We start from the raw sequence: 13,804 nt of genomic DNA on the forward strand, positions 1-13,804 counted from the left end.
ACAGAACAAGACATGAGAATACTAACCCCTCAAATCTGTTTGATTCTGGCCCTTTTCTGGGGGGTAAATGACCTAGCTATCCCGTGAGGAGGCTTTTGGGTACCAGCAGCACCAGATCGAACTGCCTTCATCAATACTGAGTATTCCCTGTCCCTTTCTCTCAAAGCTTCAACCCACTTTCCCAGAAACCATCAAGGAAAACTTGTCAGGTCCGTTATAACTGCAGAGGGTGGAGGTTCAAAAAACACCCCCTAACTGAACAAGGCCATCCTTCCTCATCAAACCCTATATCACCATCAGAACTCCAATTATGGAAGGCCGTTGTCTTCCCAAGTATTTCTCATCCCAAACTGAAATGCTAAAGAGCTTGTCGCCTGTGAATCAAGTGGCATTTTGCCAACCAGCAGAAGTTAAATCTTGGCTACTAGACTCTGGCTAGAGCACCAATGGGGAGGCTGAGCTATTGACTAGAGTTGCTAATTCTTTAATTAGTCACCTCTGGGCGGAGTCCTGCTAGTCAGACGTTGGCCAGCCACATTTCCCAGGGCACTAGTAACTAAAGACTGTGTAGCAGGAGGGATGAAGCAAGCTGCCTATTGAGTAAAATCTCCACAGCTCCAGTCTTGGCTACCTTACAGTAGTAACACAAGTTAAGAGCTAAGGACTCCAGGAACAGCGACAGACTTTTTCCTCTGATCAAAACAACTTTACAGCAACAGGCAAGCCAGAGCACTAAATACAACAGAAACCACAACAAAAATAAGCCAAAACTATCAAAAATCCCTAGGGCCACAGTATATATCTGAAAAAACAGGCCTCCTGACTAAAATTACAGTTACCTGGGGAGGTGACTCAACCCTTAAGACCACTTACTGCTCTTCAGGGGTCCCAGGTTCTGGTCCAGAACTTACAAGGCAGGTGACTCACAGCTATCCAGGACTCCAGTACCAGGGAATCTGTTGCTTCCCTGGGCTCCCCCGCTGTGCACTAGGCATACGCTCATATTGGTGCACAGACAAGCAGTTCCAGCAAACACCCATCCATGTAAAACTAAATAAATCTAAAGAATTTTTAAAGAAATAAAACCCCGCTTATCTGCTTGTTTCATGTCCTGATCTAATGCCAAGATAAATTCAATTTAATCTAGTGTCATGAGTGTAAGTAAAAAGGCCTTACTTGCCTTTTTTTTTTTTTTTTTTTTTTTGGCATTTTCTCCCTTCAGAGGTCAGGCCTCTCTCCTAACAGACAATGGAGCTGCCATTGGGCCTCCATGTGCTCTATACTCTTAAGAAAACCCGAACATCCAGCTGGACTTAAGCTATGTGGGTAAAAGCAAAAGAAAATAAATAAAAAGGGAGGAAGGAAACACAGTTAATAGTATAGTTAAAGCAAAGTTTAGTATTTTTCTTCCTTTAAAAAAATGACAGGGGGGATTTTTAAATTGAAAAGGAATGTTTAGACTTTAGTATATTGTTTTAAATCGAAAAACAATGTGGCAGTTTGATCCTCACCTCCCTTTTAGGATGTTGGAGGGGGGTGTTTTTGTTTTTGATTTAAGAATAGACACATATCTAGGGCAAAAGAGAATTCAAAGCAAGAAGCTAAGACAGAGAGAGTGAGAGAAGAGAGGGAAAGAACATGTGAAAAAAAAAAAAAAACCGTTAGTAAATGCGGCATTCTTTCCAGAGCAGAAAAATGAAAGATAACTCAGTTAGAAGAATGACAAACATTTCTGGACAACATGCCAAGGCAAGGCAAGGACAACAGTAGGAAAATACTGAATTACTCACATGACCCCTTCTAGCTGCTCTCCCTCCTTTACCTACTCACACCTCCACCACCGCCACTGCCACCGCGTGCTGTGCTGTGTGGCAGAGCTGGGGCAAACCACATGGAAAGTTTTTGTTCCAGATAATGGTGCAGGACGGGACTTGGCGGCTACAGGCTGTAATCACCAAGCTTCAAGAGCTAAAGTGAGAGAGATAAGGCCCAAATATGCATTACAAGGCCCTGCCTCTGAGAGGCTGCAGGCCAGCCAAAGCCCGAGCTTACCGCGGTGCTATGATTTTGGAAAGAACTTTTCAAATAAGGAGATTTTTTTTTTTTACCTTTCTCTAGATGGATTTAAAAAAAAATTGTGTAAAATATAAATTCTTCCCTTCATGAATCCTTGAATTACTTACAGTACCATGTGAACAAGTCTGCAATGGTCTATCAAAATCCCCTGGTTCCTGAGATGACTTTCCCCAGCAGTTCTATAGGCTTAACTGTTGCCTACAATCCCTGAAAGTTCCTAAACCACTCCAGGCTAGTAGGCAGACAGTCTACGAATGTAACAAATGTGGAAATTCATATCACCACAGACAGCTTTCCCCTCAATAATCTAACAAATACTAATTTTACCTCTGCTCAAATCCAAGGGGAGAGGAGAAAGAGCCTTGAGGGTCTAAGCTTTCTGTACTTAGTGGACACAGGGGCTGAGATAAAGAGAGTCACAGAAATGTGACTTCAAGTTCAAATGGCAGATTAAGAGGGAGCTCAGGATGGATGGAAGCAGGCCGCCATGTTAATGCCAGGAATGTGAATGAGGGGACCCCCAACACCCCACCAACAGTCAGAAGAGCTTTGGAGTGAGCCAATGGAGTTATTCTCACCCTCCAACACTGGCTGGCCCTCACACAGCTGGGCTAAGATGGCCTCCAAAGTCCAAGTTCAGGCGCTAGCAGCCCAGAAGCAAATGAATCAAAGGCTCCTTTATTCTCCTTCCCACACGAACATGCTCCCTCTCTGTTGTAAACTGAAGGCTTGCCAGAATGAATTACTTAGCTCAAAACAGACATAAAGAATTCTTAACGAACGCAGGTCCCTTGGAATTTTAATAAGCCTAGGTGGCCGCACAGGTTGCTGTGTTTCTGTCTTCTTGGTTGCAGAAAACACACTGTGGCTGGGTGCCCATGAGAACCCTATTAAGTCATAGCAGAAACAAAAACTTCTCCAGTGAAAAGTTACAGCTGACATCCAAACCCCAGGCATGAAGCTCCAGCATTCTGAGGCACATCTTGTCGCTTCTAAGTCCTCTTCGTTTATCTAAAACCTTCCTTCCCTTAGGATTTTGCTACTGTGGGGGGCTGCACCTCAACTCTTCCTGGAACCGCTTGAAATTCAGGTGGGAGTTTTCTGGGGTCATCTTCTTTCCTCCCTGCTCTCAGTCTGAGAGCTCTTAGGCAACTACAACCTGTAACCATCATTTGACAACTAATCCCAGAGAGCTACAAGGCTGATCTCTCGGTAGAGTGATCTAAATGCTCCAGCAGCTATGTCGGGTTCTCACAGATCAGAAACTCCTCACAGGCAGGGAGTGGACAGGTACCTCCACTGCATTCCACACCTAGGCCCGAGAAGCACAGCTCCCGAAATACCTGTTTATTTACTCAGCCAGCAGATAAGGTATGAAACTCCCATCCCGAGCCAGGTACTGCTTGTGGGTGCACCCAGCACCCGAACACTGCAGCCAACTGTGCATCTGTGTTCTCCTGCACGGAGACAAACACTGGGGAGCCCGCAGAATTCCTACCACGCTCACGTAGCTACCAGGGATGAGCAGTAAGGCCCAGCAAGTAAGTAGCTCTCTGTCTGACCTCTGATGCTCGACCCCCACCCCCAACGCCCCACTGGAACCCTACTGCCTTCTCCTCCCTTCCAGATAAGGAAACAGGATCAGACCAGTGAAGGATCAGCCTGAGTTTTCTCCCACAGCGAGCAGAATGCGCTTGTGTTCACCCCTTCACTGTTCTGAGACAGGGTCTTTACTATGTAGTCTCCGACTCAGCCCTCCTGCCTCTACCTCCCAACTGCTAAGACTGCAAGTCTGAGCCACAATACCGTGCTCATAAGTAATTAAAAAAAAAAAAGACATATTTTTTAAAAAATACTAGCTTCAAAGTATGTGGCTAAGGTGACCTTGAACTTCTCATCTTTCTGCCTCTACCTCCCAAAGGCAGGGATTACTGCTGTGGTGCGCCATGCCCAGCCCCATCAGTGCTGAGGACCCTGGGCTTCAGCTGTCCTAGGCACCCACTCAACCCTCATCCCCCACACCAAAAGCGATAAAGCTGTAGTCCTGACCGGTGCCAAGGTGGGTTAGCGGAACTTGGACCTCTAGTCTTGTTTGCCCTCAGGAACGGGGTGTCTAAATGCCAGCAGTTCCTCTTCAGGTGGGCTGGCCAGGCTGCAAACTGGTTGGATCTAAGTTGGCTGAGAGAGCGCAGCAGATGGTCTCCAGCTCTACCGTAAGCCCATCGGCACTGCAAACGACACAGTTCCCAATGTCAGTACGGTTTACAGTCGCCATGTTGGTACTGGAGAGGCCCATGAAACAAAGAAAAGCGGCGTCTGAATTCTCCAAGCAATCTCCTCTTCTCAGAGAAGGCATGAACGTCCCTCCTCTCATTTAAAAGATTTATTTGTCTGTCTGTCTATCTATCTCTCTATCTATCTATCATCTATCTAACTGTCTATCATCTATCTCTCTATCTGTCTATCTATCTATCTCTATTTATCTATCATCTATCTGTTTGTCTGTCTGTCTCTATCTACCTACCTACCTATCTTTATCGATCTATCTATATATGTATGTATGTATGAATGTATCTATCTATCTATCTATCTATCTATCTATCTCTCTATCTATCATCTATCTAACTGTCTAACGTCTGTCTATCTATCTATCTATCTATCTATCTCTATTTATCTATCATCTATCTGTTTGTCTGTCTCTATCTACCTACCTACCTATCTTTATCGATCTATCTATATATTTATGTATGTATGTATGTATGTATGTATGTATGTATCTATCTATCTATCTATCTATCTATCTATCTATCTATCTATTTTTGCTTGTATCTATAATTTCCCCAGTTGAAAAGCTTCTAAATTTCTTTCCCACTTCCATTCCTGGCAAAGCTGAATGAATGCATGTTTTGGGTTGCACAAGTTTAGAAAGAAAAGAAAAATGCAGTCCGGGGGTTAAAAAGTGGTAACAAAACTACCATCCAAAATGAGATAACTTCCAAATAGGAATTCTAAATCTCCAAAAGGTAACAACTGTATTAAGGACTCAGCAAGCTTAACCAGAGAGCATTGTACAACTTACCCTTCTGCCCAGGCACACAAAAGAACTAACTATCATTAACTAAGTAGAAAGGCTTAATGTAATTGTGAGTTAAAGACCTGTGTTAACAGACAATGGTCCTGCCGCACTTCAAACTGGAGCAGCAGAAACTTGAAGTGAATGTTCACTAACATGAAGGCCACAAGGGACAATGTCCTTCAACAGGACAGCTGGAGGGTTTCAGAGCTAGATCATGGGCTTCAAGATTAGCACAGACCCTAAGTTATCCTTGAGCCCAACAGATACTGCCCAGGCTCCCCTCACCCCGTCAGATGTCAGGTGCCCACCCAGTGAGAAAGACTCTTCTCCTGAACATGAGGCGTGCTTCCAAGGTCCAGAGAAAAACTGTCCTGTTAATTGGCTGCTGCAGCAGACAGAGCTCAAGCCGGGTGACAGATTATCCACGAAGAACTGGCTGAGGCCTTGCTGCAGGGCTGTCTGCTATCTGCTGTCAGGTTACTTTGCCCAGCCTTTCCAGGCAGGTTCTCCTACTGAGGGAACACCTGCTCCTCACTGACACCTGCCCAGAGCCCGCAGCCTGCTGGGTGTGGGAGCCTCACTGGGTGTCCGGCTGCAAGCAAGCCACATGGAAGCAATAGTGAGGGCCAGCTGGATTGAAGCAAGCCTTTATTTATCCATTTACATTTATTTCTGTGAAGGTTTCAGATCCTGATGGGAATGTCCACCATTGCTTAAAAAAAAAAAAAAAAAAAAAAAAAAAAAAAAAAACCTTCTGTTGGATGTGTTCTTTGATGTTTTCATGTGTGTGTCATGTGTATTCTGGATATTATAACCTTCACCATTACTTTTTAAAACAAGACCTTAGGAAAATATGCCAAAGTGTGTGTTTTATAAATTATCAGGAAAGATATTCAATGGTTGCCAGCGCGCACACACACACACACAGAATGGTCACACTGTGCCCCAAATGTTTAGACAGCAGTGAAAACAAATTTTTTTAGATGTTTCCTTGGCGAGCCTCAAGTGTACTAGTAAAAAAGGATCTTATTAATTTAGTTTTTAGTGTGTGTGTATGTGTATATGTGGTATTTGTTCTATGGAGCTTGGGTTGAGGTCAGAGAACAACTTTTAAGAGGTAATTCTCTCCTTGCAAGGGCCAACCCGAGGTCGTGAGGTGTGCTCAGTCTGCAGTGCCCATGTCCCCATCTCCCGCAGCCAGGACTGAGCTTGAACTTTGGATCTTCCTGCTTCCACCTCCCAAGTGCTGGGGTTGCAGGCTTGAGGCAGTGTGATTGGCTCAGAGGGCTGGATCGCAAACACAGGACTTCCTGTACACTAGGCAAGGCTGCGCTACATCCCCAGCCCTGCAAATTTAAATTTAAATAAGAAATCTAAGCTGAGCTGAGTACCCTCGACTCTGTAACCCTGGTGACTAAGCTCTGGAGGTCACTCAGTAAAACTGAAAGAAAACATGAGGGTGTTCAAACCCACTGTGGACAAACCTCAGCAAGCTCCCAGGGGGCGGCCCATATTAAAAGGTCTTCCTCTTCTGCATGGGAAAGACCAGAAAATAATCACTCTGAGACTCGGGAGTCTTCCTTTACCTCTTGTCACTTCTCCAAGAGAAAGTTCTTGTGTCATACAAGGACAAGGAAGAAAATGAGGCTGTGACCATGACCAGACAGCGTGGACACAGAAGTTGGAACTGTACACAACTCATCAGGGCCACAATTTGAGATGGTTTTAAAGATAAACTCAATACTTTTTTTTCTGCATATACAAGTGGGGTGCATGTTTGCAGGTGTATGTGCATACACATATGTTATGTGTGTTATGTGCGCAGGCCCACTGATGACATCAGATGTGCTTCCCCGTGGCTATTTCATGTATGGGAGAAACTCTCTTCAATGGAGGAGTTTGCTGTCCCCAAGTATGCATAGCTCCCTATAGCTGGCATGCAAAGCTGCCACCACACCTGCCCTGGTTTTCACACGAGTTCTGGGTCAGATCCCCAGTTCTCACATGCTCAAGCAAGACCCAACGATTCCTCCATTAACCTATCTCCCTGACCCAAAACCTTGGGGGTATTCTGTTTGTTTGCTTGCTAGCTTTTGTCACTTACAAGCCTTCACAATCATTTGGACCACTCTATAAATACTGCAAATACCGAGACAAAAGTCAAAGTCCCACAGGCAACATTTCCCAGCAGAACCATGATGCTCGAACTCCCTGAAGTCTCACTTAATAATTACAGTGCAAGCATCCAAGACAAGCATCTCATGGTGAATATGCTCATTAAAAACCATTATCAGGCCAGAAAGATGGCCCAGAGGGTTAAGGCACTTGCCCCTTCACATGGCAACCACAGTTGGATACTCACTCAGGACCCACATGGGGGAAGAAGGAACAGACTCCGGAGTACAAGTTGTCCATTGACCTTCATGGCGTGGACATGAGTATGCACAGGGGCACTCGTGCACGCGCACACACACACACTTGCATAAAAACATGCATAAAAAAAACATACATCCACATGAAAGAAAGAATAGAAGAGAGATTTTAAAATATTGCTAGGCATGGTGGCACGTGTCTTTTATCCTAGCACTTGGCAGGCAGAAGCGGACAGATCTCTGTGGGTTTCAGGGCAGCTCTGGCTACAGAGTGAGATCCTATCAGGAAAAACAAAACACAAAAAACAAACAAACAAACAAACAAAAAACTGTCAAGAGTGTGAAAGATAGAGCCCAGTTGTAGAAGATTGAAACTGTGTTTGAGGCCTCAGGCTCAAGGCATTGGGCTCTACCCCCACAGATACGCACATAAAAATTAAAAAATTAAAAACCATTATCATTCTTCGGCCTACTTTGCAGGATTCTTTTCACAAAAAAGGGGGAAAAAAGAAGGAAAAGAATAGAAAAATGCATGTATTTATGCCTTTAACAAAAACAAAACCGATGGATACTCAAGTCAAAGGCTCAATACTCTGAGGATGTCAAATCTGAGGACTTATCCTGGCAGGTAAATGTCACTTAGCAGTCCTCCATCCTCCTCTTGGCAGTCACTTGTCACTACCATCCTGCACCACCCTCACCTGCTCCACTAAGGCGTAAAACACTAGTCAGCTGGAGACATGACTCACAAGAACCTCCACCCAGCCCCAGCTCTATATAACAAGCCAAGCTGCTGTGCGGTATAATCCCAGTGCTGGTGAGGCAGAGACAGGAGGATGCCTGATCTCACTAACCAGCCTGCTGGCCCTAATCCGTAAACCCCAGACCCCAGGGAGACCCGTTGAGAAAAGCTGGTGGATTGCTCCACCAGAATGACATGCTGAGGATGACCTCTGACCACCACACATGCTGCCTGCATGTATACTCTCTCTCTCTCACACACACACAAACACACACACACACACACACACACAAACACACACACACAAACACACACACACAAACACACAAACACACACACACACAAACACACACACATACAAACACACACACACACACACACACACACACACACACACACACATGCACACCCAAAGAAACCACTAGTTTTCCACCAGGCAAGAAAACTCTTGGCTTCCCCCCAACATCCTGCTTACTGAAACACAATTTAGCGACTGAGTTTTCTCCTGAAGGCATCTATAAAAATCAACACCACTCAACTTAGACATGCAGATAAAAACCACTTTGCATTCTGGCTGACTTTCTCTGCACTTACTTTAAGACTTTATTGTTCCCCAAACCTTAAAAGCTACTTAGGAGCAAAGGCTGGGGCACTGTGTATCTGATTGGTACTTCTTCCTTGAGTTCTCAGCTAATTCACAGAAACTATAGACTGAAACGACTTGATGACTTAATCTGAGCTTCAAATTTCGCTGGACTCCCCCCCAACCCGCCCCGAATTTGCCCACCCTTCCCTGATTGAGAAGCTAACACGGTTTGGTATAATTCAGACTTGAATGGAGAAAATCACTGGGGTTATATAATGTTACAGGTAAATATAATCATACACATATTCTCAGTCTATTTCTACATGTGTATTTATTATTAATATTTTTATAAGTAATCAATTTGCTTTTGTGTTTGTGTGTTTTGTTTTTGAGACAGAGTCCTGGCTAGCATGGAATTTGCTATGGAGACCAGTATGCACTGGAGCCTCCCATTTCTGTCTACGGAATTCTGGGTGGTATGGGCATATACCGCTTGCCCAGTTTTTATTTTATTTGTCCTTTATTAGTTGTCGATTTTCCTTTCTGCATTGCTTTTCTTCTTACCTATGATTCGTGCCTAGTACAGAATTCAGCATGTCAGTGACAGAATGCACTGAACCACATTATCAGCAAATATATTGTACTTTAGTTTCCTCAAGATCCTAAAAGGTCTTTCCTAAACAGTGCCCCATCTCTATCTCCTCACCCTCAACTCTTCACACACAGACATCTCTCTAGAACCAATTCTGAAGACGCCACTAGCTCTCTCTCAAATTTTTGGAACCAAGTTGGCATCTTTACCAAGAAATCCAGGCAAACTGTGACAGATGGAGAGACATCTTTGGGGAACCTCTGACAATTTGTCTAATCACATCTTTCAATGAAATTACTTGACTGTAATAAATTCTACCAGAAGGTAAGCCAGAAACTCGCTGGTAAGCTCCATGAAAATATTGCCCGGTTTCACGAAAGCAAGCAAGCAAGGGTATCAGATGGTACTTAGTGTAGACTCCCCCCCCCCACACACCAGAAACAGGTTTCATCAAAACAGGTAGTAAACTCTACTTAAGTAGGTACACGTTTTGCTTTTGGAAGACACATTTTACCCTAAAAATGTCTGCTTCAAATACCAGGACAAAGTGTCATTTCTTTTCATGGCAGGGGACATCGTAAAATTAGCTGGATCTGAAGGAAGACTTGGGATCCCAGACTCCTGGTGAGAACACAAATTTCCACTAAAGTATTATAGGTTCCTTCAAGATACAGTTTTCCTAACAGTGAACACAGTCAACTTACAATCAGCATCTTGAATCAATTACGCAAATACCAGTTAAGCCATTCTGGTGCCCGGGAAAAGAATTGCCAACACCAAGAAATCCCTGTTGGCTTCAGCTGTTCCCCCAACCCCCCGCGGGGCTTGACAGAAAGTCTAAGACACCCATATACACCAGCCACCAGGCTCCCCCCAGCGCCCTCCTGTCGCATCAAACCGCCAGGGTTCTCGGGCCAAAATCCAGTGTCCCTCAAAGCAAAACCACGAAAATGTGAACCCTGCTAAGCAGACGGTAGGGCTCGTAAGAACTTTCCCCCCATTTCCCTTGAGCGAATATTTTGAGAAGTTTGCCTATAATATTCTCTTCTCCCGTCCACGGTTCACTTCCCTCCACCTCCTGGAGGCGCAAAGGAGAGCGGGTGCGGAACCAACCCAGAACCCGTGAGTAGTACTACCTCCGCGGTTTCTCAGTGAGGGGAGATTTAACAGCTCCAAGAGAATCTGATACAGATAATAAAAGAAGGCTCTTTCTCCCCGTTTCACCCCACCCTTGCTGAATGACATTAACAACAACCAAAGTATGCAGCCAGCTTTGAGCTGGAAAACTGGGCTCCTCTAACAGGCGACGGGGCCTGCAAGGGAGGCGGTCTGCAATATGGAGGGAGAAAGTTTGGCCGCCAAGTGGACGTCAGGATGGGAGTGGACTGCACCCGGTCCGGAGCCCGCCGGCCGGCGGAGAGAGGGATCGAGGAAGAGGAGGGCGGGATTCGTGGAAGTGCCAGCCCGGCGGCGCGCAGGCTGCTGCTGCCGCGGCCGATGGTGCCCTGACCTGTACTTACATAACGCTTCAACTTCTTCTCCGGGGGGGACTTGCGGAGCCATCCCGAGCAAACCACTTCGCCGCCGCTCATGGTGCACGCCGTGAGGGCTCGAGGACCAGGCACCGGAGGGGTTGGTATTCACAGTGGACGCTCTCCGGGCACGGCGGCCACACGCAGCCCAGAAGACGTCGCAGATTCCCACGACGGGGCAGCCCGGCTCCCCGCGCCCTGTGTCGGCGATCGAACCCCTCTCCCGCGGACTTAAGAGGAACCCGATCGGGAACCGAGGGGACTAGAGCTCGCCGGCCTTCTTTCAGTGCACCCTCCTGGCCGCCAGGAGCACCGTCCCGCCGCCTAGGCAGCGGTCGGGCTTGGCTGGGACTCTGCCCGGACAGGGAGCCGGGAGCTGGAAGCCCTGCGCTCCGCCCCTTGGGGACGGGACCTCCCGCGGGCTCTCCCCGCTGCGGACCCCACGCTGCTCGCGCGCGCACACACAATGCCCGCCCGCGGTGTCCGCTCCGCTCCGCCCGCTGGCGCTTTCACACTGAGAGGGGCTCGATCTTCTCCTTCCCTCTGCTCGGAAAAGGGCGCCTGGGAAGGCGTGGGGCGTCCCGGTGGCAGCCGGAGCAGAGGCAGGTCCTGATAAGCCACCGGAGTTCGGGGACCAGCGGCGAGGACTGGGGCGTCGCCGGGCGTCGGGGAGGTCGCGGGTCCGCGGCCGGAGGGTGGGTCTATACTCCAGCCACCGATAAGGGCGGGGATCAGTGCAGGGACGAGGCGCAGGGCGGCTCTGCTCCGGGGAGGGACCCCTCTGTCCGGTCCCCTGCGCTCCTCCCCCACCCCGGAGGCGCGCGGCGGGTTCAGGGAGGCGCGGCCCGGGGCCCGGCCCTCCTTCTCCTGGCCTTTCTGCCTCCCCTTCCCACGATCGGTCGCCTCTAGCTTCTACCCAGACTTTCTCCGAAACTCCTCCGGAGCGCTTCCAGCCAAAACAACAAGGGCTGGGGAGGCGGGGCCGGCGCTGGGAGGGAGCGAGATGGCAGAGGCACCCTGGGATCTGTAGTCAGCAGGCGCGCTGGGGTCCTCGCCGCCCCGCCGCCCCGGGCCCGCGCGCTGGGGAAGGCGGAGGTCTCCGGGAACGCAGCGCCACCCCAGTGTGAAAGGCGGGAGTGCTGGCCACGCTCGGCCAGCTCCGGCTGAGTTTGCCATCTTGACAACACCCGGTGTCAGGAGTTTGTACTCAGCTGTGCCCTCGCGACCCAGAGTTTCAGAGGGTTTTCTCTACTTGACAGCCTGAAAAGATAACCCAGCCAGGAAGGAGAACTCACTTGAGCGGGTCCTAGCTGCTTGAGACTAAAGGCCTGACACCACCCCCCTCCCCGACCAGAAGCGCGCCAGGACCCTCACTGTGCATCCAGAGACCAAGGGGGACCATCTGGATGCCTAGGTCCTGACCCAGGAGCGGTTCTTCCCCGTGGTGCGACCACTTAGCCTCCACAAAGCATTCAACTGCATGTATCTCTGAGACAGGATAAAGTCTCGCACTACCTCCTTATGTTTGCTTAAAAACTGCAGTGGGTTGTTGGACAGGAATCAAATTGTACTGGGCACCCTAATTCTATTCGCCTACTTGTGTGCTTTGCAATTATTATACCTGGGCCCAGTTTGACTCCATCTTGTAATTGCGCTCTTCCTTACGGGAGTGTTTGAAACAAAGCTTTGGGACAAATTTTAGAAGACAGCATAATCAGATAAATATGCTGAAGAGTGGGGCGTGGCGATGCGTGTCTTTAATTTCACCATTGTGAGGCAGAGGCGGGCAGATCTCTGTGAGTTTAAGGCCAGTTTTGTCTACAAAATGAGTTCTAGAAAGACCAGAACTACATGGTCCCTGCCTCAAAAGGGGGGCTGGCGTGAAAATACGAATAGATAAACAAGCATTTCTGAGAAGTACAAGTTTGGGGCTCTCCTATTAAACGTGTGTTGAGACTGAAACACTGTAGGTTGTAGAGAGGAAAAACGTACTGGGAGCCTGGCCTACTGGTACCCCTGCTATCCCAAACCTGAGGAGACAGAGCAGGGTAAAGAAAGAAAGGATCGAGGGAGAAATGGAGACCGGAGTGAAGAAATGAAAGAAAGAAAAGAAAATTAGGGGTTAAGTTAGTAATAAGACCAAAGCCTTTGCACATAAGAAGAGGCAATGCCCTTTTTTTTTTTTTTTTTGCCACAAAGTGCTTTTCAAAAAAAAAAGCATAATCGATCTTGTATTATTTAACTTTTGGAATTTCAAAGAGTTTTTTTTTTCAAATAACTTTCAATTATTTCATTTCTTTTTTTAAAATTTTTATTAGATACTCTCTGAATTATTTTATTTCTATATACAAAAATCTATACCTGCATTTGGCAGCTTGCACCTGGAACCCCAGCACCTGGGAAACTGAGGCAGGAGGATAGCTGTGAGTTCTAGGTCAGCCTATGCTAGACAGATTATAAGAACCAATCTCAACAAAAGACGATGAATTTAAAGTATTGCATTAAGACCTGGAAAATGACTCTGGGGTAAAGAACACTGGCTGCTCTTCCAGGGCATCTGGATTTGATTCTTAACAACTATATGGTCCCAGAGGAGCAGACATCCTTTTCCAGACTCTGCAGGTACTAAGCATGCACATGGTTCACAGACATACATGTAAGCAAAACACATATTCACATAAAATAAATAATTTTTACAGTATTGCCTTAGATTTATGTTTGATCCCATGAGATAAGCCTCCACATACGACACGGGCAGTAGGAGACCATGTACAAAAGGTATAGCTTGAACATAGGAAACCTCAGTTCCCCCACTTCCAAACACACAC

At 47.1% G+C, this 13,804-nt stretch overlaps 1 protein-coding gene across 4 annotated transcripts in view; it reads right to left on the minus strand.

The window, feature by feature from the left end:
* The window catches only part of GAB1 (GRB2 associated binding protein 1), a 104,853-nt gene extending 92,303 nt beyond the window's left edge, over positions 1–12,550 (minus strand). For all 4 annotated transcript variants that reach the window (XM_080936603.1, XM_080936601.1, XM_080936602.1 and 1 more), the window contains exon 1: positions 10,965–12,550. In XM_080936603.1, coding sequence (XP_080792729.1) covers positions 10,965–11,036 — 72 coding nt within the window. In that variant the 5' untranslated portion in view covers positions 11,037–12,550. The remainder of the gene's footprint in view (positions 1–10,964) is intronic.
* Positions 12,551–13,804: the final 1,254 nt, after the last annotated feature.

The sequence above is a fragment of the Micromys minutus genome (genome assembly GCF_963924665.1).
Source record: "Micromys minutus genome assembly, chromosome: 24".
NCBI lineage: Eukaryota > Metazoa > Chordata > Mammalia > Rodentia > Muridae > Micromys > Micromys minutus.